This window comes from Vulpes lagopus, chromosome 7 (genome assembly GCF_018345385.1).
Source record: "Vulpes lagopus strain Blue_001 chromosome 7, ASM1834538v1, whole genome shotgun sequence".
Classification (NCBI taxonomy): Eukaryota; Metazoa; Chordata; class Mammalia; order Carnivora; family Canidae; genus Vulpes; species Vulpes lagopus.
Window position 1 is genome coordinate 66,155,856 of NC_054830.1, and position 23,607 is coordinate 66,179,462.

Here is a 23,607-nt window from a genome sequence, read left to right on the forward strand (position 1 = left end):
TATTACTTTCAAAAAGTCAAGGTTTTGTTCTCTTAATTGGATCTACTGTTTCCTTCCCCCTTTGCATCGGGGCCACATCTGGTCTGTTGCCTGTTTCTATAATAAAGTTTTATTGGACACTAAAAGCTAAGCTGTTTATTTATATAATGTCTGTGACTGTTTTTGTGCTACAAAGATGGAGTCGAGTAGTTGTGACTGACCTGGCCCAGAAAATTTTTACTAAAATAGTTACTCTCTGACTCTTTATAGAAAAAGTTGGCAAAAAAAAAAAAAAAAAAAAAAAAAAAAAGAAAGAAAGAAAGAAAAGAAAAGAAAAGAAAAGAAAAGAAAAGAAAAGAAAAAGTTGGTGACTCTTCTTCAACTCTATCATTAATTTCTGCTTTCATATTTATTATATTCCTTTTTTTAAAAAAGATTTTATCTATTTATTAGAGAATGAGAACACAAGCAGGGGGAGGGGCAGAGAGAGAGGGGGAAGCAGACTCCCTGCTGAGCAGGGATCCCAAAGTGGGGCTAGACCCCAGGACCCTGAGATCATGATCTGAGCCAAAGACAAACACTTAACCAACTGAGCTACGCTGGTACTCCTCTTAAATTCCTTTTTATTTTTTTCTTTTACTTTATAAAGGTGGTTGCATTTTATCTTCATTGTGAATTATGGCTTTTTGTATTAAAAAGTGTTCTTTGTCATATTTAAAGCTTTCTGGCTTGACTTCTACTTATGTGAGGATTACAACCCCTGCTTTCTTATGGTTTCCATTTGTCTGCTGTCCATCACTTTATATTTAGTCTCTCTGAAGCACTTTATTTTAGGTGTCCCTCTAGCACACAGAACACAGTTAGATCTTGCATATGCTGAGTAGCATACATATATAAATTTTTAAAAGTCTCCATGGCCTTGATACTTGAAAGATAATCTTAGCTGGATATGCAAGTCTTGGTTCACATTTCTTGATTTGAGTTTTCTTAAAATTCCATTCTTTTGTTGCCTTGCTTTATTTTTTAGCTTTGGAGAATCTGATGCCACTTAATTCTTTTGCTTTTGGATCTTATTTATTTCTTTGAGTGGAGATGCTGAGATTTTTTTTTTCTTTATCTTTACAGTATAGTAGTTTTACTTGGCCAAGTCTTAGGTTTGACTGTGCTGGATGGGTTTTCTCAGGTATACAGTGGGCCCTTTCAGTATTTATATTCAGATATTTTTATTTTTGTTAAGTTACCCTGGATTATAGTTTTAAATATTAATTCTGTTTTAATGTTTTTCTTCCTTAGAGACTTTTATTATACATATGTTGGATCTTTGCTTTTATTCCATTTCAGCCATTTGACTTTTGCTCCTTTTTACTTCTTTTTAATATCATTTTTATTCTTTTGGGATGCTTTCCTGCATTTCTTCAATTTTCCTCATTAATTTTTTATTCTAACTTATTCTTTGGGTACTATGACATTTTGACTTTATTTCTGATATGAGTTTGTCTTTTCCTTTTGTTTGTTTCCTGAATTCAGTCCCTTTTGTTTCATTTCCTTTCACCTCTGCTTTGTGTCCATTTCTGTTATTAGGGTTTGAATTTCTGACTCAAGGTGTTTTCCTCATACCCCACAATGCTTTTTTTAAGGATATTTACTTCAGGTTATTATGTTACAGAGTTATCATTTGTTTTGTATTATTAAAAAATCCTTGTTTGGATGTTATTTAAAAAATGTGGAGTTTTTTCACAAAATGACATATTTTGATGATCAGCTTCTGGATGGCTTTCTTTCTTTTTAAAGATGTTTATTTTATTTATTTGAGAGAGAGAATGAATAGCGGGGAGAGGGAGAAGCAGACTCTCCACTGAACAGGGAGCCTGATACTGGGCTGTATCCTCAGGACCCTGGGATCATGCCCTGAGCTGAAGGCAGCCACTTAATTTACTGAATCACCCAGGTGCTCCTCTTTTTTTTTAGTGAACACTGCTTTTGTATATTCTGTAGAATTGGTAGTTTACAATGGTTAATAATATTTCTAGGTCAAGAGTGCCCTCTTCTGTCATTTGATGAAGTGCAATTCCTTTCAAGGATATTTTTGTTTTTTGGTGTGAGTGGGGATGAATGGTATATTCTTTTATTTGGGTGTTCTCTTTTGCCTTGTAGGATCTTGCATTCCCCCCCTTGCCTCTTTTTCCCACCACTACTTAGTCTCCACCGAACACCAGTTCTTTCCATTTAGTTATCTTCTTTCGCAGAAGCAATGCCTTTCTCATATGACTACCAGAAGCCTCCTGGACTTTCATCCTTTGCTGTAGTCTGAACTCTGATACACCAGGTCTTCTTTATAGCATTTTCACACTGAAGGTGGCATGTCTCTTTCTGGGAGTTAATTTGGCTCATGTGCAGACCTTTGTTTTCCTCTTCTCTTTCCCATGCTCTTCTCAAGACCTCTCACTCTTCTGCAGTAACTTGTGGGAGGTTGAGAAACAGCTTTGCTAGAATTTGGTATTTATTCTTCTATTAAAAGGAGATTTAAAATTTCATATCTTCTCTGTCTTCTGGATATGATGACAGCATTGGTGTACTTGTTCTACTTGTTGATCTGAAGAGTATTTTGGGAAATGTGTTCAGAGATTTGGATTTAACTGGCCACTATTATCCTTGAACAAATTGCAACACTCATTTAGAATAACTTTGCAAGTGCTAACTTTCCCACCCCCCTATCTTTGCACATGCAGTGTCTTCTACCTGGAATCCCCTCCCCATTTTTCTTTAGTTCCTTTTCTTTAGTTCATCCCTTCTTTTACAATCTCCCCAACAGAAAGTGTGTCTTCTTTCTGAATGCCTATACTCTGCTTCAGGAGGAAGTATAGGTAATAGCTTGGCACAGTTACTCTGGAGTCAGGCTATCTGATTCAAATCTCAGATCTCTTACTATCTGCATGCCTTTGGGCAAATTACTTAACCCTTATGTGCCTGAGTTGCTTTAACTGTTAAAATGGGAATAGAAATACCTGTATCATGGGTTTATTGTGAAACTAAGCAGGTTATGAGGAATCAGAACAATACCTGATGCACAATTAGCATCTATGAAATGCTGTTATTTAAATTTACTTTATGATGTTATATATGCCCTTGTATTTTTGTTTTATTGATATTAGGTGTAACTCCTCTTCTAGGTTAGATACATACTAAGGGCAGAAACCATGCCTCATACAGAGGCTGTATTTCATTGGCTTAATATGATATCAGTTGCTTAGCTTTCTCCTTACTGCTGATTGTTTACACTTAAGCAACCAGGAATGCTGGGCCTGCCACTGTCTGGGGCATAAGGAGTTCAAAGATGAAGGAGACTTAATCTCTCCCCTCAAGGAGCTCTTGGTTCAGTGGGGTGATAGGATCAATAATAATACAGTGCATAACGTGTAATTGAAGTATTTGAAGGTATTATGGGAACACCGAGGAAGTAATGATGGACTTTACTCCGAGGTGCTCCCTCACACGAGTGAAGCAGAAACCAAGTTTCACAGAAGCTGATGAACTAAGAGCCAGCTTTTCTCTTCTTTGAGATATTCTTGCAGGGCTGGTTTTTCACCTTCAGGATTCTAGATTTGATCGGCCTGCTGGGTGGGGAAAGGAAAGACAGAGAAGGCAGAGTGGCCACTAAAAATGAGCCAGGGAAGGAATATTTGTATGAGGGACAGGGCATGTACTTTCCGTAGCCAAGGGCCAGAGAGCAGGGTAGGAAGGGATTCAGGACTAGCTCTGCCGGGGATCCTTTTCTCCCCTGTGAACACATCAGGGGTTCAACCTGCCTGTGGTCCAAACCATAAGCCTCCTGAGTGGAGGGAAGGAGACCTAGGGTGAGAGTCGCTCTCTGACTGAGAACAAACTGAATTTAACCAGTGAGACAGTTTTATTTAATTGCTCTAGCATATTCTCAGCGGGGTTGGTGTCACCCCGGGAGGCAGGATCACTCACAAAGGGGCAAAAATTGGTTCTTGAGGGGCAAGAAAATACTACTCTTTTTCATATATGAACCTTAGATAAGGATACAGTACATAAGAAACATATAGCATATTGAGGGTATTAAGATTGTATAGAAGGTGAGAGATTGGGGGGAAATTTTTTAAAAGTCTCCTTGTGGGACTGTAATGATAAAAGGTTTGAGAAACACTGTTGGGCAGCCCTGGTGGCTCAGTGGTTTAGCGCCACCTTCAGCCCAGGGCATGATCCTGGAGACCGGGGATCAAGTCCCACGTTGGGCTCCCTGCATGGAGCCTGCTTCTCCCTCTGCCTGTGTCTCTGCCTCTCTCTCTCTCTCTCTGTCTCTAATAAATAAATAAAATCTTTAAAAAAAGAAACACTGTTGTACCTTTATAATAGGTACTGATACTTGCTTATGGCTTCTTCCAATATTTTTAATTCAGTTTTTTTAAATGCTATTCTCTTTCATCTTTTAGAAGAATTTTAGCAGTAATTGCTTTCTGTTCTGTGGTATGCCAAGCTGATTCCTACATCTGGGATGTTGACCTTGGGCCTCCTTCTGACCCCTCTTCCTCCATTCCTGGTGACTCACTCACAACCCTCAGTACTCTACTCCCAAACAATCTGCACAGAAGGCCTTCCCTGGCCATGCTTTCTTTCCTCCTGCCATGCCTTTCTCCAGTCTTTACTGGCACATATGATTATATTTTTTATTTATTTGTTTACTTCTTTCTTTTCTGCCATTTTCACTGGAATGAATTCCCTGAGATGCAGGGACGTTTCCCCCCACTGAATCCTTAGCACCTAAAGCATGCCTGTACATGGTAAGAACTTCCTAAATAGTCGTTGAATAAATGTGCAAACTTAACACATTCCAAGAAGGTTTACTCTTCAGTCTTTCCATTCAGGGATGTGGTATTTCTCTGTTGTTTTCCTTTCTGTCGTTCAGGAAGAAAAAAATCTTCTTAAGTCTTAGACATTTCTAGGTAGATTTATTTTCTAAGAGATCTATTTCTATTCTAGTCATTTGAAGTTTGTGGTTTCTTCTTTTGTGGATAGGGATCTTTTAATTATTTTATTTCATTTTTTTAAAGTTTGATTTTAATTCAGCATACCATATAATATTATTTCAGGTGTACAGTATAGTGATCCAACACTTCCATACAATAGCTGGTGCTCATCACGACAAGTGCTCTCCTTGATCCCCATCACTTATTTCACCCTTCCTCCACCCACCTCCCCTCTGATGACCATCAGTTTGTTCTATCTAGTTAAGAGTTTGTTTCTTCATTTGTCTCTTTCTCTCTTTTTTTTGTCCCCCTTGCTCGTTTGTTCTGTTCCTTAAATTCCACATATGAGTGAAATCATGGTATTTGTCTTTCTCTGACTGACTTATTTCACTTAGCATTATAATCTCTAGCTCTATCCATGTCTTTGCAAATGGCAAGATTTCATTCTTTGTATGGCTGAGTAATATTCCATTGTAAATATATGCCACATATTCTTTTTTTTTTTTTTTTTTGGCTTTTATTTATTTATTTGAGAGAGAGAGCGTGCACGCACACAAGCTGGGGAAGAGGCAGAGGAAGAGGGAGAAGCAGACTCTCTGCTGAACAAGGAGCTTGATGTGGGGCTCAATCCCAGGACCCTGGGATCATAACCTGAGCTGAAGGCAGACTCTTAAGTAACTGAGCCACTCAGGATCCTCATGCCATATCTTCTTTATCTAGTCATCAGTGGATGGACACTTGGGCTGCTTCCATAATTTGGCTATTGTAGATAATGCTGCTATAAACATACAGTGATCAACCATTCTCTGCATTACTCAGTGCTTATCATAAGAAGTGCACTCTTCAATCCCCATCAGCTATTTCAGCCTCCCTCCCCCACCCTGGCACCTCCCCTCTGATAACCATCAGTTTGTTCTGTATAGTTACGAGTCTGTTTCTTGGTTTGTATCCCTTTTTCTCTCTCCCCCCCCCCTTTGCTCATGTTTTGTTTCTTAAATTCCACATATGAGTGAAATCATATGGTATTTGTCTTTCTCTGACTGACCTATTTCACTTAGCATTATACTCTCTAGCTCCATCCAAGTCGTGACAAATGGCAAGATTTCATTCTTTTTTATGGCCGAGTAATATTCCAGTGTGTGTGTGTGTGTGTGTGTGTGTGTGTGTTTGTGTGTGTGTGCACATGCACACCACATCTTCTTTATCCATTCATCAGTTGATGGACACTTAGGCTGCTTCCATAGTTCGGCTATTATAAATAATGCAATAAACATAGGGATGCATGTATCCCTTTGAATTAGTGTTTTTGTATTCTTTGGGTAAATACCCAGTAGTATGATTACTGGATCATGAGTAGTCCATTTTTTACTTTTTGAGGAACCTCCATATTGTTTTCCATAGTAGCTGCACCAGTGTGCATTCCTTTTTCTTCACATCCTCACCGACACCTGTTATTTCTTGTGTTGTTGATTTTAGTCAATCTGACAGATGTGATGTGATATCTCATTGTAGTTTTGATTTGCATTTCCCTGATGATAAGTGATGATGCACATCTTTTTATGTGTCTGTTGGCCATCTGTATGTCTTCTTTGTAGAAATGTCTGTTTGTGTCTTCTGCCCATTTTTTATTTGGATTATTTGGTTTTGGGGTGTTAAGTTTTATAAGGTCTTTACATATTTTGGATACTAACCTTTTACTGGATATGTCATTTGCAAAGGTTGCCTTTTAGTTTTGTTGATTGTTTCCTTCTCTGTGAAGAGGCTTTTAATTTTGATGTTGTCTCAGTAGTTTATTTTTTGCTTTTGTTTCTCTTGTGTCTGGAAAGATATTTAGAAAAAAAAGTTGCTACAGCCAATGTCAAAAAGGTTGCTGCCTGTGTTCTCCTGTGGGATTTTGATGGTTTCATGTCTCATATTTAGGTCTTTTATCCATTTTGTAAGAGTATATTCATTTATTCATGAGAGATACAGAGAGAGGAAGAGACATAGGCAGAGGGAGAGGCAGACTCCCTGAGGGGAGCCCAATGTGGGACTCGATCCCAGAACCCTGGGATCATGCCCTGAACCAAAGGCAGATGCTCAACCACTGAGCATCTGGTGCCTGCCCCCTTTCATCATTTTGAATTTATATTTGTGTGTGGTGTAATAAAGTGGTCCAGTTTTTTTTCTTTTACATGTTGCTGTCCAGTTTTTCCAACACAGTTTATTGAAAAGACTGTCCTTTTCCCATTGTATATTCTTTCCACCTTTGTCAAAGATTAATTGACCACATAATTGCAGGTTTAATTCTGAGTTTTCTATTCTGTTACATTGATCTCTGTGTCCACTTTTGGCCAATACCATAGTGTTTTGATTACTACAGTTTTGTAATAAAACTTGAAGTCTGGAATTTTGATGTCTCCAGCTTTGCTTTTCTTTTTCAAGACTGCTTTGGCTATTCAGAGTCTTTTTTGTGGTTCCACACCAAATTTTAGAACTGTTTGTCCTAGTTCTGTGAAAACTGCTGTTGGTATTTTGATAGGGGTTACATTAAATCTGTAGTTTGCTTTGGGTGGTGTGGACATTTTAACAATATTTGTTCTTCCAATTCATGAGCATGGAATGTTTTTTCATTTCTTCGTGTCATCTTCCATTTTTTTCATCAGTGTTTTATAGTTTTCAGAGTATAAGTCTTTCACTACTTTGGCTAGATTTATTCCTAGGTATCTGGTTATTTTTGGTGCAATTATAAATAGGACTGGTTTCTTAATTTCTCTTTCTGCTGCTTCATTATTGGTGTATAAAAGTGAAACTGATTTCCGAATGTTGATTTTGAATCCTGCAACTTTACTGATTCATTTATCAGTTCTAGCAGTTTGTCTGTGAAGTCTTTAGGATTTTATATATATAGTATTATGCCATCTGCAGATAGCGAAAGTTTTATTTCTTTTCTACCAGTTTGGACACCTTAAAAATATTTCTTTTTGTTGTCTGATTGCTGTGGCTAGGACTTCCAGCATTTTGTTGAATAAAAGTGTTGAGAGTAGATTGTCCTTGTCCTGTTCCTAACCTCAGTAGATAGGCTCTCAATGTTTCCCTGTTAAGGGTAGTATTAGCTGTGAGTTTTTCATATAAGGCCTTTATTATGTTGAGGTATGTTCCCTCTAGACCATTGTTGAGGATTTTTATCATGAATGGATGTTGTATTTGTCATATGCTTTTCCTACATCTGTTGAAATGATCATATGATTCTTATCCTTTCTCTTTTTTTTTTTTAAAAGATATTCTTTCTTTTTTTTTATTTTTTATTTATTTATGATAGTCACAGAGAGAGAGAAAGAGAGGCAGAGACACAAGCAGAGGGAGAAGCAGGCTCCATGCACCGGGAGCCTGACGTGGGATTCGATCCCGGGTCTCCAGGATCGCGCCCTGGGCCAAAGGCAGGCACCAAACCGCTGCGCCACCCAGGGATCCCTCCTTTCTCTTTTTAATGTGATGTATCTCATTGATTGATTTGTGAATATTGAACCACGCTTGTACCCTGGGAATAAATCCCACTTAATCGTGATGAATTATTTTTTTAATGAACTGTTGGATTCAGTTTGCTAGTATTTGGTTGAGGATTTTTGCATCCATGTTCATCAGAGATATTGGCCTATATTTTTCTTTTTTTAGTAGTATCTTTATCCAGTTTTGGTATCAGGATAATGCTAGCCTCATAGAATGAATTTAGAACTTTTCCTTCCTTTTCTACTTTTTGGAAGAGTTAGAAAAGAATAGGCATTACTTTGTCTTTAAATGTTTGGTACAAGTAAAAAAATAAATAAATGTTTGGTAGAATTTGTCTATAAAGCCATCTGGTCCAGGACTTTTGTTTTTTGGGAACTTTTTGATTACTGATTCAATTTTTTGGGGTGGTTATTGGTCTGTTCAAATTTTCTTTTTATTCTTGCTTCAAGTTGTGGTAGTTTACATATTTCTAGGAATTTATAATTTCTTTTAAGTTGTCCAGTTTATTGGTGTATAGTTTTTCATGATATTCTCTTCCAACTATTTGTGTTTCTGTAGTGTTGGTTGATATTTCTCCTCTCTCATTTGTGATTTTATTTAAGTCATCTCTCTCTTTTTTATGTTGAGAAATCTGGCTAGAGGTTTATCAGTTTTGTTTTGTTTTCAGAGAATCAGCTCCTGGTTTCATTGATCTGTCCTATTTTTTTTAAAGATTTTATTTATTTATTCATGAGAGACAGAGAGAGAGGCAGAGACACAGGCAGAGGGAGAAGCAGGCTCCATGTAGGAAGCCTGACGTGGTACTCGATCCCGGGTCTCCAGGATCACACCCTGGGACGAAGGCAAGTGCTAAACCGCTGAACCACCCAGGGATCCCCTGTCCTATTGTTTTTATTTTCATTTCTATATCATTTATCTCCGCTCTCATCTTTATTGCTTTAATTTAAAAAGTATTTTTTAGAGAGATAGAGCAAGAGAGTGAGAGAGAGAGAGAAAGAGAGAGAGAGAGAGAGAGAGAGAGAAAGAGCAAGCATGAGCAGCAGGAGGGGCAGAGGAAGAGGAGGAGAGAGAATCTTAAGCAGGATCCACGCTGAGCATGGAGCCCAACAAGGGTTTCAGTCTCACACCTTAAGATCATGATCTGAGTCAAAAGCAAGAGTCAGACACTTCACCAACTGAGCCACCCAGGCGCCATGTGCGCTCATCTTTACTTCATTCCTTCTGCTGGTTTCAAGTTTCATTTTTCTTTTTCTAGCTCTTTTAGATGTAAGGTTACGTTGTTTATGTGAGGTTTTTCTTGCTTTTTGAAGTAGGTCTGTATTGCTATAAACTCTCAGAATTGCTTTGGCTGCATCCCAAAGGTTTTGGACCTTTGTGTTTTTATTTTCACTTGTTTCCATGTACTATTTAATTTTTCTTTTATTTCTTCGTTGGCCCATTTATTGTTTAGCAGCATGTTATTTAACCTCCATGCATTTATGGTCTTTCCAGATTTTTTCTTATGATTGGCTTCTAGTTTCATTGCATTGTGGTCAGAAAAGATGCATGGTATGACTTCAATGTTTTTAAATTTGTTGAGGCAGGTTATGTGGCCTAATATGTCATTTATTCTGGAGAATGTTACTGTGCACTTGCAAAGAATGTGTATTCTGTTGTTTTTAGGATGGAATGTTCTGAATATATCTGTCAAATACTTCTGTTCCATTGAGTCAATCAAAACCACTCTTTCCTTGTTGATTTTCTGGATAGAGGATCTGTCCATTGATGTAATGGGATGTTAAAGTTCTTTACTATTATTGTATTATTATTGACTAGTTCTTTTATGTCTGTTAGTAACTGTTTCATGTATTTGGGTGCTCTTATGTTGGGTTCATAAATATAATTTTTAATTGTCTTGTTGGATTGTCCCTTTTATTATTATATAGTGTCCTTCTTTGTCTCATATTATAATCTTTGTTTTAAAAGTCCATTTTGTCTGATATAAGTCTGTCTGATATAATCTTTGTTTTAAAAGTCCATTTTGTCTGATATACTCTGGCTTTCTTTTGACATCCATTTGCATGATGTTTCTCCATCCTTTTGCTTTCAATCTGCAGGTGTCTTTAGGTCTGAAATGAATATCTTGTAGGCAGCATATAGATGGGATTTTTTTTAAAATCATTCTGTCACCCTGTATCTTTTGATTGGATTGTGTAGTTCATTTACATTCAAAGAAATTATTGATAGATATGTATTTATTGCCATTTTATTATTTTTGTTGTTTCTGAAGTTTTTCTTTGATAACTTTCTTCTCTCTCTCTCTCTGCTGGTTTTCTTTAGTAATATATTTGGATTTCTTACTCTGTATTCTTTGCATGTTTATTATGGTTTTTTGATATATGGTTACCATTCAGTTTGTACATAATGTCTTCTGCATATAACAGTCTATATTAACTTGATGGTTGCTTAAGTTTGAGCCCAGTCTTCTTTCCTCCCGTGTTTTAGATATATGTTATTATATATCATATTCTTTATTTTGTGAGTTCCTTGACTGATTTTTTAATAGAAATATTCATTTTTACTGCTTTTATGTTTCCTACCTTTATACTATCACTTTTGGTCTCCTTTCCACTCGGAGAATCCCCTTTAATATTTCTTGCAGGGCTGGCTTAGTGTTCACAAACTCCTTTAGTTTTGTTTGTCTGGGAACCTCTTTATCTCTCTTTCTGTTTTGAATGATAGCCTTGCTGGGTAGAGTGTTTTTTGCTGCAGACTTTTCTCACTCAGAATTTTGAATATATCATGCCATTTTCTGCTGCCTTTTAAAATTTCTGTTGAAAAATCTCCTTCAGCCTTATGAGTTTTCCCTTCTAAGTTACTGTCTTCTTTTTTCTTGCTGCTTTACATTTTTTTTTCTTTTTCACTATATTTTGTCTTTTAATTACAATATGTCTTGGTGTGGGTCTGCCTTTGTTGGTGTCAGCTGGAGTTCTCTGTGCCTCCTGGATCTGGATATTTGTTTCCTTCCCCAGTTTAGGGAATTTTTCAGTTATTAGTTCTTTTCTTTTCTTTTTTCTTTCCTCTTCCCTTTTCTTTTTCTTAAAAGATTTTAACATTTATTTATGTGAGAGAAGTAGAGTAAGCAAGAGAGAGAGCATAAGGGACAGAAGGAGAAGCAGACTCCCTGCTGAGCAGGGAGCTCAATGCAGGACTCAGTCCCAGGACCCTGGGATCATGACCCGAGCCAAAGGCAGACACTTGACTGAGTGAGCCACCCAGGCACCCCCAGTTATTATTTCTTCAAATAAATTCTCTGTCCTCTTTTCTTTTTTCTTTTCTTGGAACTTCTATAACATAAATGTCATTATGTATGATGGAGTTACTGAGTTCCCTAAGTCTGTTCCCGTTTTGCATAATTCTTTTTTCTATCTTTTGTTCAGTTTGATTACTTCCCATTACTCTGTCTTCTAGGTCACTAATTCATCCCTTTGTTTCTTCCATTCTGCTCCTCATTTCAAGTGTGTCTCTCATTTTGTTTATTGAGCCCTTTATCTCTGCTATGTTATTCCTTATCTCCATCTTAGCATCTCACTCATGTCTTCCACTCTTCTCAGGTCCAGTGAGTATCCTTATGATCATTGCTTTAAATTCTCTATAAGGCATGTTACTTATATCTGTTTTGCTTAGATATCTGGCTGTGGCCTTGTCCTGTCCTTTGTTGGGGGTAAATTTCTCTATCTCCTCATTTTGTCTGCCTCTCTGTGTTTGTATCTTTGTTTTAAGAAAGTCAGCTGTGTCATCTATTCTTGAAAATAGTGACTTTATGAAGAAGTCTTGGAGTACCCTACAGTGCCATGTCCCCTGTTCACCAAGACCTGGCACTACAGGAGAGTATCCTATGTGTGTTGCTATGTGTGTAGATTGCTGTTGTGTCTGAGTCACTTTTCCTTTTAGTGCAGTTGTCTACACTGACTCTCTGCCTGTTGTGGGCTGTGTTTGTTCTCTGTAGTGTTAGAGGGACCCAGGCAGGGTAAGCATGCCTGCCAGGGAACTTGAAAGTGGGTGGTGGTGGTGGTAGCAAATTTGTTATGCATTGTTATCCTATACTGGATTTTCTGAAGTGCTGTGGTAGCTGGGGGCACGAGGCTGGGTGCAGCATGCATCAGTGGTTGGGTGGAGCATGTGAAGGCAGCTGTGCATGGTGCTCTGTAGTAGTTGGGCCATGCATGGCAGCTGGGTGCTGCACCTTTTTATTGTAATTTATTTGTTGTTTTAGTTTCCTATTGCTAGTATGACAAATTACTGCAAATTTAGTGACTTAAAAATAATGTGAATTCATTATATTTCTGGAGGTCAGAAATCTGAATCAGTTCTGTTGTGTTAAAAGTATGGTGGCAGCAGGCCTGTATTTATTCCGGAGGCTAGAGAAGGGAATCCATTGTCCTTTCCAATTTCTAGATCTTACCTACATTTCTTGGCTTGTGGGACCTATCCTCCATTTCTGAAGCTCCTTGACTTAATTGCCCCTTTTGTCCTTAAATCGCTCTCTAACTCTGATCTTTTTGTCTCTTATAAGGAGTATGATCTCTACATTAGGCTCATCTAGATAATTCTGGATAATCTCCCTGCCTTCATCACACTACAAAGTCCTTCTGCCATATAAGGTAACATGGTCACAGATGGATATGGACATTTTGGGGGGTCTGTTTTCAGTATACCGTACTTGTTCTTGCAGATACATCAACAAGTACTAATTTTTCTATGTTCTTGTATTTGGGTATACTTTGCCAAAGTCCTAGTATTTGTATTTGTTTTTCTGTTGTTTACAAACTATTTTTTTTTCCAGTAGATTCCATTAGATTTACTGACAGTGGCATCATTTGTTCCCTTTCTTCCTGGTACTTATAGTTCTTTTGTTCTTGTCTCTTTCCATGTTGTCTAGAATCTTCTAGTTAATGCTAAATAATAGCTATGAGACCATGCATCATTGTATTGTTCTCAACTTTATTAGAAATTGCCTCATTGTTTTACTACCCATGATTAGTTTGGCATAGTGTATTTAGTAATTGCTCATTCTGTTCTTGCATAGTTTGGGCATTGTGGTTTATCTAGTCATCTTGAATAAATTGGGCAATTCTCTACCTTTTCATATGGTCTGTAACTGTTTATTTTATTTATCTATCTGCTTATCTATCTATCTATTTATTTATTTTCCACCACCCCTCCCCTGGAACTATTTAAATAGTATTGAGGTTATTGGTTTTTGAAAATTTCATAAACATAAGGGTCTTTGGACCACTGCTACTTATCTCTAAAACCTTCTATATCCAATAGTGAGTTGCATTCTTCTGAATCACCTGTACTTTCTTATCTACTCTGTCTTACAGCATTTGAAGTTATAGCTTGTGACCTGTGGAACAGGTTTCCTCTGGCAAAGCTGCCCAATCCATAAAGAAAGGTCACGTCTACCAATGTGGCTTCATTCACAGGAACCTGTCAGGCCAGGGGCTTACACAATAAAGGCTTGGCTCCTATGAGACTTTCTTTTTTCATGTGCTTTGGGAGTTGTCTTTTTCACTTATTAATCATTGCCATGTTGCTATGAAACTCTTTTTTTTTTTTTGAAAGATTTTATTTATTTATTTACTTACTTATTGGAGAGAGAGAGAGAAGTTGAGTGGGAGGAGGAGCAGAAGGAGAGAATTTCTAGCAGCCTCTCTACTGAGTGTGGAGCCTGATGTGGGGCTTGATCTCACAACCCTGAAATCATAACCTGAGTGGAAATCAAGAGTCAGATGCTCAACTGACTGACCTACCCAGGCACCCCTCCTGTGAAACTCTGAGAAGCAAATCTTTTTCAGTTCTTCAAAGAGCACTTCTCAATTCTCTGCTGAGGTATTACTCCCAGCTCAGAATTTGAAACTGATACTTATTTGTATAAATGAGGCCCAAAGCCAAGCTGCAGTTTTAGGTTAATAAACTAGGGGAGTTTGCAGTGATTGAATTTAAGATGGATCCTCTGAGCATCTTTTAATTTAATCATGGTTGAGTTTACATAAATATAAAAGTGCTGCTACCACTAATTTCTAAATTAAAGTAATGCTGAAATCATCCTAATATATAACTTGATTAAAACATAATATTTTGGGGCAGCATCTGGGTGGCATAGTTGGTTAAGCATCCAACTCTTGGTTTTGGCTCAGGTCATGATCTCAGGGGCCTGGGATCTAGCCCCTTATTGGGCTCTGTGCTCAGTGTGGAGTCTGCCTAAAAGACTCTCTCTCCCTCTCCTTCTGCCCACCCTCCCCCCACACAAGTGCTCTCTCCCTCTTTCAAATAAATAAATTTTATTTAAGGTAGTATTTTTTCTTTTTTTTAATTGAAGTTCAATTTGCCAACATATAGTATAACACCCAGTGCTCATCCCATCAAGTGTCCTCCTCAGTGCCCACCACCCAGTTATCCCATCCCCCTGCCCACCTCCCTTTCCACTACCCTTTTCTTAAAAAATATTTTATTTTTAAAGTAATCCCTATACCCAACATGGGCCTCTGACTCACAATCCCCAAATCAAGAATTGCATGCTCTATAGATGGTAATATTTTCATGTAGAGTGTAAGTTGATTTCTCTTTCTTTCCCCCCTGCAGTAAAACAGATCATCAGTAACATTTCAATATTTAATGAAACCTGCTTGAGATGGAGAAGTACAAAGACAGCTGATATAGAGGAGATGTATTCAGTAAGTTACTAAGTTACTCTATGTATAGATGTTGTCTAGTGTGGGAGGTTTAAAAATACATCAGCAAACCTAAACATCTACTTACATAGCTGTTATTATCAATGGCAGATTGATAGCAAGAATTGCAAGACAAAGCAAGAGAATGGACACTCGTCCTACATATTTGAAGAAAGACCTTGGGGATGGCTGAGTAAGCTGTGAGAGTTTCTTTGTGCACATGGCCTATGCAGAGTTGATGCTCACACAGTAGCCATGGGAGGAACCCATGGCTTTTGCCTGTGTGTGTCTCCTCACACCAGTGTCTCTGACCAGGGTCTGGACATGTTGTCTAGAGAGTCAAGGAGAACTTTTGTAGCTATTGTGGTTGTAAGAAAGGAAAAGACCATGGGATGAGCTGGTATTAGAAAAAATTAAGTGGGCAGAAAAGTATGTCTATTGGCCCAGGTGCTGGGATGTTACAGGGAAGTGTCGGGAATGTCAGACGGGAGCAGCAGAGGAGAAAAGCCCTGCCGAGATTCTACCAGGCCAGCTCGGAGTGCCCTCATTCAGGTCCTGCTTTGGAGAAGCCTTAGTTCAGATTCTTTGTCTTCTCTCTAGGAAAATGTTCTGTGGCCTTGTGCTCTTGCAGCTTTGCCAAGAGACTTTGATATTGTTAATTGTACATGTGAGAACAAGAAGGAGAAAATTGTTTGTACTGGGGCCTCAGCCTTTTGGACATTTTGATTTAAAGACATTTTTATTATCCTGATAGATCGTAATGACAGTGTGGATGGTATTACAACTCTAATATTTGCTCACTGTTCTTTTTTCACTTTTCGAAGGAACTTGAGAGTTGAGAGCAAGTTTGCTCATGAGAAAGCTCCTTCCGAGCCAGCCATTCACCTAGTGAACTTTCCTGTGTTTCAGTTCCACATTCAAGGCCAGAGATGGTATCAGAAGGAATTTGCCCAGGAAATGACCTTTAATATCACTGCCAGCAGCCAGACTCCTGAGATGTGCTTGGACCTATGTCCGGGCACCAACTACAGTGTCAGCATCCAGGCTTTGTCTTCCGAACGTCCTGTGGTCCTGTTTCTGACAACCCAGATTTCAGGTAAATCTTGAATGGCAGCATTTGTATGAACAAAGTCACCAGAGAGCCATAGACGGGCCCGGATCAAGAGGAACAGGATTGCTTCCTATGGTTATAGAGTGGACTTTAAGAGCAAGAGAAGAAGGTCATGGAACTGGGGAAGGACCCTAAAGGTGCTGTAGTTATGACTGGCATGTTTTCCTTTCTAAAAAGATAGTTTTTTTGTTTTTGCCTTTTTTTTTTTAAAGATTTTATTTATGAGAGACACAGAGAGAGAGGCAGAGACATATGTAGAGAGAGAAACAGGCTTCCCGTGGCAAGCCCAATGTGGGACTCAGTCCCAGGACCCTGGGATCATGACCTGAGCCAAAGGCAGATGCTCAACCACTGAGCCGCCACCCAGGTGCCCCCACTAAAAAGATAGTTGAGACAAAATATTAACACGAATTAAATCTGGCTAGCGTGTACAGGAGCGCTGGTTACAGTCCTTTGGGATCTTTGAAATATTTCATACCTGAAAGGAATTTTTCCACATTACTGTTTGACAGTCTTGTGTCATTGGCATTTTGTCACAGGGGCCTCAAGAGTCGGTTATTCTCAGGGAAGAGTGATTGGCAGTCGTGCTTCGGTCCCCCAGTGAATTCACCCTCCACTCATTTTCTGTCTCTCCTCACATCTGGGATATTCCCCCCACCCTGACCCTCCCCCCACACTCTGAGCTAATACTCTGAGTATTAGCTTCTTGTTTCTCACTTCACGGAACAATTAGAAGTAATGGGGGGGGGGATTTGCCTCTCCCACGTCTCCCAAGGCTACCCACACACAGGGCTGCGTCTTCTGTCTTTGCTCCTGTCCCCACTTCTAAGGTGACCACCACCCTCAGGGGCATTGGATCCCATCCTTTCCTCCCTATTCATCGTGCCCCCCCCCAATGGAGAAAGGGTCCCAACACTGCATGAGCATGTTGTAGTCTCCTTTTTTAAAATGAAAACAAAGAAACCAGAAACTTCCTTTGATCCCACATTCCCTCCAGCTACTTCCATGGCATCCCTTTTACAGTAAAACTTCTTAAAAGAAGCGTCTGTTATGTAGGCTCCACATGCCAACTTCCTGCTTCCCCTTTCACTGGTTCCAATCCGGAGGCAGTTGTCCTGTCCACACTGCTCTCCTGAAAGTGTCTCAGTGTATCTGAGTTTTCCCCCCACATCATCTGACATCCCCTCCTTCGCCAGACACTTTTTCTCTTGGCTTTTGGGCCTCCTGCCTTGCTACTCCTTCTCAGGCCTCTTTGCTGGCTCCATCCACTTTTAGTAATGCCCTCTCTGCCTGCTTCTGTTCCTTTATCGTTATGTACCCCTTCCTCCTGTACCACTCTCGTGGCTGTAAACATTGCCTTTCTGCTGAGGATTCCCAACGATGGATCCTGGTCCCAGACTCTCCCCTGAGTTCCATGCTCATAGATGCGGTCATCTTTTAAACATCTCTTAATCATCTCTTGACCACTCAATAGTCAAGTCCAAGAGGATTTTGATTTCTCAACTCCTCTGTCACCTCCAAAGCCATTTCCCACCCAGGCTTCTCTGCCCTGGTTATTGGCATTCCTCTTCACTAGTTGCCCAGGCCAGAAAGAGTCTACCCCTCCCCACCGACTCCTAATCCATCAATAAGCCCCATTGGCTGCTTTCTAAAATGTATCCTGAACTCAGCTACTCCCCACCCTCACCTTCACCACAAAGCAGCCTTATCCAAGCCAGCCACCTCTGGCTTGGACTTCTACAGTAGCTTTCTTACTGGTCTTTCTGCTTTCACGAGTGCCTGTCGGTCTCCTGCTCCGCATCCCCACCTCTATATTACGATGAAGACCATAACTTTAAAAAGATCACTCAGGACTCAGAGTGATTTTTTATTTCATTATTTTTAAAAAAGATTTATTTATTTATTCATCAGAGACACAGAGAGAGAGAAGCAGAGACGCAGGCAGAGGAAGAAACAGGCTCCCTGCGGGGAGCCCAATGCAAGACTCGATCCCTGATCCCAGGATCAGGCCCTGAGCCGAAGGCAGACACTCAACCCCTGAGCCACCCAGGTGTCCCCTCAGAGTGATTTTTTAAAAATGCATTGGAGAACATGTCATCCCCAGCTGAAAACTGTCCAGTGAGTCTGCATTGGTCTTAGAATAGGATTCAGTTTCCTCACCCCCACCTTCCTCACTGACTTCATCTCTACTCTCCTCTTTTCTCGCTAAGCATCTGTCCTCTGTACCCTCCTTGCTGTTCCTCAGAGGGGTCAAACCTGTTTGCGCATCGATGCCTTTCCATCCACCCTTTACCTTTTCTGGGGAATATCATGCACATGGCTTCTTAATAATCATCCAGGTCTCTGCTCAGATGTCATTACCTTGGAGGAGCTCTCCCTGCCAGTCCTTTCAAATAACCTCCATCTCCCACCACCACTCTCTATCCACTTATCCTGCCTGGATTTCATCACAGAACTTGCTTTCAGAACTTGTTTTTTTTTTTTACTTTACTTGTTTATTTTCTTTCACCCCTGTGAAAATAGGAGGTTCTCAAAGGCAGAGATGTAAAGACAGTGCTGGCACGTAGCACAACAAACCCTGAATGGCCCCCGGGTGGTATTGGTATTGAGGGGATGCCTGGTTAGTTAAGGAAAGCTTTCAAACGAAAAAAATTCAACTTTCGGCTGGAAAGAGAAGTAATGTTCGATTGGGTGTTCCTCCCTCTGGTGCGACTTATTCAGATGAAAAGCTGTTTAGTTTCCTGCCCTTTGGTCCTTGCTGTATCTTGGATGGTCTGCATTGCTGATTCAAATTAGTATATCGTATTTCTTGAGTTGGGGAGGGGAATTTCTTCTTGAGACACAAATTTCTACCTTGTTTTGCAGGCTAAATGTAGCCTAGTAGCCCAAGAGCCGTGTGCTCGTGGCCACCAGGGGGCACTGTTGAGCCGTTTAAGTCCATTGAGACCCTTAGCTAAGGTCTTTGAGACCAACTCAACTCTACTTTAAAGATTTTGAAATTTTAAAAAAGTGTGAAAATTCAAGTTGAAAGATCAAGCGGGTCTTCCAAAAGGGTAAAAACCAACCAACTAATCAACAAAACCACCCAAGCCCTCTCTTTCATTAAGAGGGGAGAAAAAGAGAGCCTTGAGTGTTGATAGAAGGAGGTATTCATTTGAGGAATATAAAAAATAGTGAAAGGGATTAAAGGGCAAAGGAGAGAAAATGAGTGGGAAATATCAGAGAGGGTGACAGCACATGAGAGACTCCCAACTCTGGGAAACGAACAAGGGGTGGTGGAAAGGGAGGTGGGAGGGGGGTTGGGGGTGACTGGATGACTGGCACTGATGGGGGGGGCGCCTTGCAGGATGAGCACTGGGTGATCTGCTATATGTTGGCAAATCGAACTCCAATAAAAAAGAAAAAAAGAAGGAGGCATGCCTGATTGCCTAAGAAATGGCTTTGTTTCAGTAAAATCATGAACTTTTGAATTTTACCAGAAATGTGAGGCAAGGGATTTGGGTCTGGAAAACACAGCAGCTGATTTCCCAGAAGAAATGTGAATGGAATTTCCCTCCCGAATGTCTTAACATTAAACTAAAACTTACTGATGGGAACAGGATGAAGGCAAGTGCTTTAAATATGTCGCTGACCTCAGAGGAGGACGCAAGTTCGAGGCATGTTGAAGGACAGAGGCAAGTGTTGCAGTGAGATGGGGAGCCGAGCAGCTCAGAGGCGAGGGGGAGGCCAGATCCTTCTCCCAGAATTTCTACCCCAGGGCTGACAGGCTTCCTCAGGTAGGGCCCAGGGAGCTGACTTCTGACTCCTTCCAAAGAAGGCCACCACTTCTACGCCCTCGAGGGCAGAGGGAAGAGCAGACTTTCATCCTTGGTGTAGATCCAGGGTCAGAAGAGCTTTCACACGTGGGCTTACTGCCATTTCCTAGCCAAGGCAGGAAGCTGGTTGGCAAAATTGTCTTCCTACAGGGAGCAGGAGAGGACCAGGGAGGGGAAAGTGTGTGTGTGTGTGTGTTTGGGGGGTGCAGAGAGACAAAGCAAATGTGTGCAGAACTGTCAAGCTAAACCGCTTGTGCACACAACACAGTGATCATTCGTGGTTGGGTATTTACGATAGAGCCAAGAATGCCGGAGGGGAAGAGGGAAGAAAAAATATCAAGGAAACCAGTCCTTCCCCACGTTCACCTTCCACGCCGAGCCCTGGCTGCTGCCGCGGGGCACCTCCCCTTCTCTGCCCCCATTCTCCAGAAGGGAAGGAGAATGTACTTTTTCAGATGCTCAGGAGAGCGGTTGAAAACACACGTGTGTCCCGAGCCTCCTAGTGGAGATGGGCCCAGTCAGGTGCCTGCGATTCCCCCCAGAACCGGGAGCCACAGCCTCCCCCTGAGGACCCCCTTGCCGTTGGATGCCCCCCACCCCCCGGAAGGACCGTGCAGGCCCACATCTGTTGAGATCTTCTGCAGGAGGCTTCCCCTCCGGGGCTGGCGGCCCGCACACCATCCAAAGATCGTGCCCTCATGTGTCCTCCCAGCCCCCGTCTCCTTAGGCTGGTCGCAGGGAGTCCCTGACTCCCAGGGGCAGAAGCTGCGGTAGAGTTGGGACAGGGACTGACCTTCTCGTCCCAGCTGTTCCCTCTTCCTCGGGACTCTCTCAGAGTCTTTCAGGGTCACAGGTTTTTTGACACCTGCATAGGCCAGCAGGGAGGCACACACGCCCTTCCAAGCCTCCATGGGCCACCTGGTGCTCTGATCCTCAGCGATCTCCCAACGGCTTTCTAGCAGCAAATCGAACCCCAAACCCCCAAGTGAATGGCTCTCGGGGATTGGATGGATGGATGGATCCCAGCTCCCCTCCCCGAAAGCAGCCACATCTGGGCCTGGGCCCCAGGAGACGAGATGATGCACCACAGGAGAAAATGGGCTGGATACTGTTATTTGCTTGTATTAGGGTTGGTTTGCCAAAATATGAATGGGACCGTTTCTTTACATCATAAGCCTGAGAGCCAGAGTTTCTGTGTGTGTTGGGATTGGGAGGGGCATGACGTAATAACTTAACCCAGCAAATATTTATTGACTGGCTACGCACAAAGACCCGTGCTAAGTGCTGAAGAGGGGACTTAAAGATGAAAGGAACATTGCCCCTTCTCCTTGGGAAGGCCGAGTCCATAACTTTGGTGACAGGGGAGACGTGGCCAGCCTTGTGATAGCTGATGATGACCCCCCTTTATGGGGTCAGCTGCCATTTTTTTTCTACTGCTGTCAATTTCGACTGGCCATGCCTTCAGCGTGTGGCATGGTCCCTCTGGGGCGGTGCCAGGGATTAGAAAAGAAACATCACAGTGTCTTTACGTGTATTTTTGTGTGGGGGTTAATTCCTTGCATTTAACTCGAAGTTGATAGTAAAATTGGGACTTCTGTTAGTTTTAGTGCAGATACGATTTTCTACTTTGGGTTCTCTTTTGTTCATTTTGGTACGTTTTAGGGGATTTTAGCATGTTTTCATTTGTATTACCTCCTTTCTCTTATTGATTTTAATAGTTTGCCTACACTAATGATATTAATCTTTGGCTGTACCTATTATAATCCCCCCCCCAGGCTATTTACTGTTTAGTTTCCTTGCCGATATTCTTCTTACATTTAGACATTTTAAATTTTCATGTAATCAATTCTATTGATTGTTTTATAGTTTCTGCCTCTGGTCATGCTAAGAAAAGCCTTCCCCACCCTGAAATTAGATCAATTCTTATTCTTTCATATTTTCTAATGCTTCTTCTTCTTCTTCTTCTTCTTCTTCTTCTTCTTCTTCTTCTTTTAATGTTAGCTCTGTGCCCAATGTGGGGCTTGAACTCAGGTCCCCCAAATCAAGAGTCACACACTCTACTGACTGAGCTAGCCATGTGCCCCTCTAATGCTTCCTCATAATTTTGCTTTTCACCTTTAAATTTAGACCCATTTGGAATTCATCTTGATGTATGGTATAAATTTACATGGTAATTTTTTCCCCCCTACATGATAAGCCAGTTTCCCACCACATTTGGAACGACTGTCCATGTCATACACTATCTTCTCATTTGTTTGTTTGGGTCTCTTTCTAGGCTCTCTAGCTTTTTCCATTGCTTTGCCTGTCCTGTGCTCGCACCTTACCATTTCAATTATTGTAACTTTATACTATGTATTTTTTTAACTTCATACTCTATTAAAATATTTTGTAGGGCACGTTCTCCTTCAGTGCTTTTCTCCTTACTCTGCAGGGTTTTCACACTTGGCAGCCCCTATATATTCCTTTGTCATTTGCTTCTAGTAGAGGAATGGTAATGAGAGTCTCCCTTCTGCATCTTCCCCACTTCGAATATCCAGGGTGGAAGAGCTTCACTCTCCAGCTCAGACACAACCCATTTCTGGCCTTGGGTCTGATCTGGTTTAAGTCAGTAATGAGGCTAATGGAAAGGAGAGCGCATCCACCCAGGATACCATTTTGGGGAATGAGGAACACAACCTTGGAAAGAGATGGCTGGAAGTTAAAGTTATTTAACCTTGAAATGTGTTTAAGAACCAGCCTGCTGAAGTTCAGGCTTTTACATGAGAGAGAAAAAGGTGCCCTGTTTAAAATATAAGGTGGGGGGAGGTCCGAAAGCAGAAAGCAGTCTGGAAGTCACATGTTGATGGCATCGGCTGGATGGCAGTGGCACATTTAGGACGGCAGGCATGACACTAGCCACAGGCCGGGGTGGCCTTCCTGCCCGCCCCCCTCCATGGGCCTGCCTTCTGCATGCTGAGGGGAGCACTTTGTTCTGCTTATACCAAGGGCAGTGAGAAGCGGGGTGGTTTTAAAAGGTTAGCCAAGAGATTAGAGGAACTAGAATTATTCATCTCGGAGAAGAGCAAAGAAAGGAAAAATTTAAAAAGCACCCGAGGAGGGGTTATCACACACACAGTGAACAGTGAATCTCCCTCTGGGCTGAAAACAGGAAGCGTGTGATAAAAACCACTTACTTTACTGCCACAGCAAAACATCACAAGCGAGAAGGCATTTCAGTGTTAGCGCGGAGGGCTGGGGGCAGAAATTCTCCGACTAGAAGGGAGGGGCCTGTCCCCCTGGGGGACCTGGTAGGGGCTTTTCAAACTTCACTGCCCTGTCCCCCTCACCGCTGCAGGAACCCAGGGGCTTCCTCTTGGGAACCACACCTCTCGGGAACAGCCTAGACCTCCAGCACCTCTTGTAAGATGTGGACTGCAAGCAGGGCCATTCCGCCACCTCTGGGGGTCCCTGGCAACCCCACAGGCCTATGGAGGCCAGAATTTATGTGACCCGATCTGGCTGACTTTGGA

General features: G+C 41.1%; 1 protein-coding gene across 1 annotated transcript in view; it reads left to right on the plus strand.

Moving 5' to 3' along the window:
* SUSD1 (sushi domain containing 1) overlaps nt 1-23,607 on the plus strand; it is a 129,031-nt gene that overhangs the window by 81,455 nt on the left and 23,969 nt on the right. The window contains exons 11-12 of the mRNA XM_041762146.1: nt 15,084-15,175; nt 16,082-16,268. Of these exons, the coding sequence (XP_041618080.1) occupies nt 15,084-15,175; nt 16,082-16,268 (279 nt within the window). The remainder of the gene's footprint in view (nt 1-15,083; nt 15,176-16,081; nt 16,269-23,607) is intronic.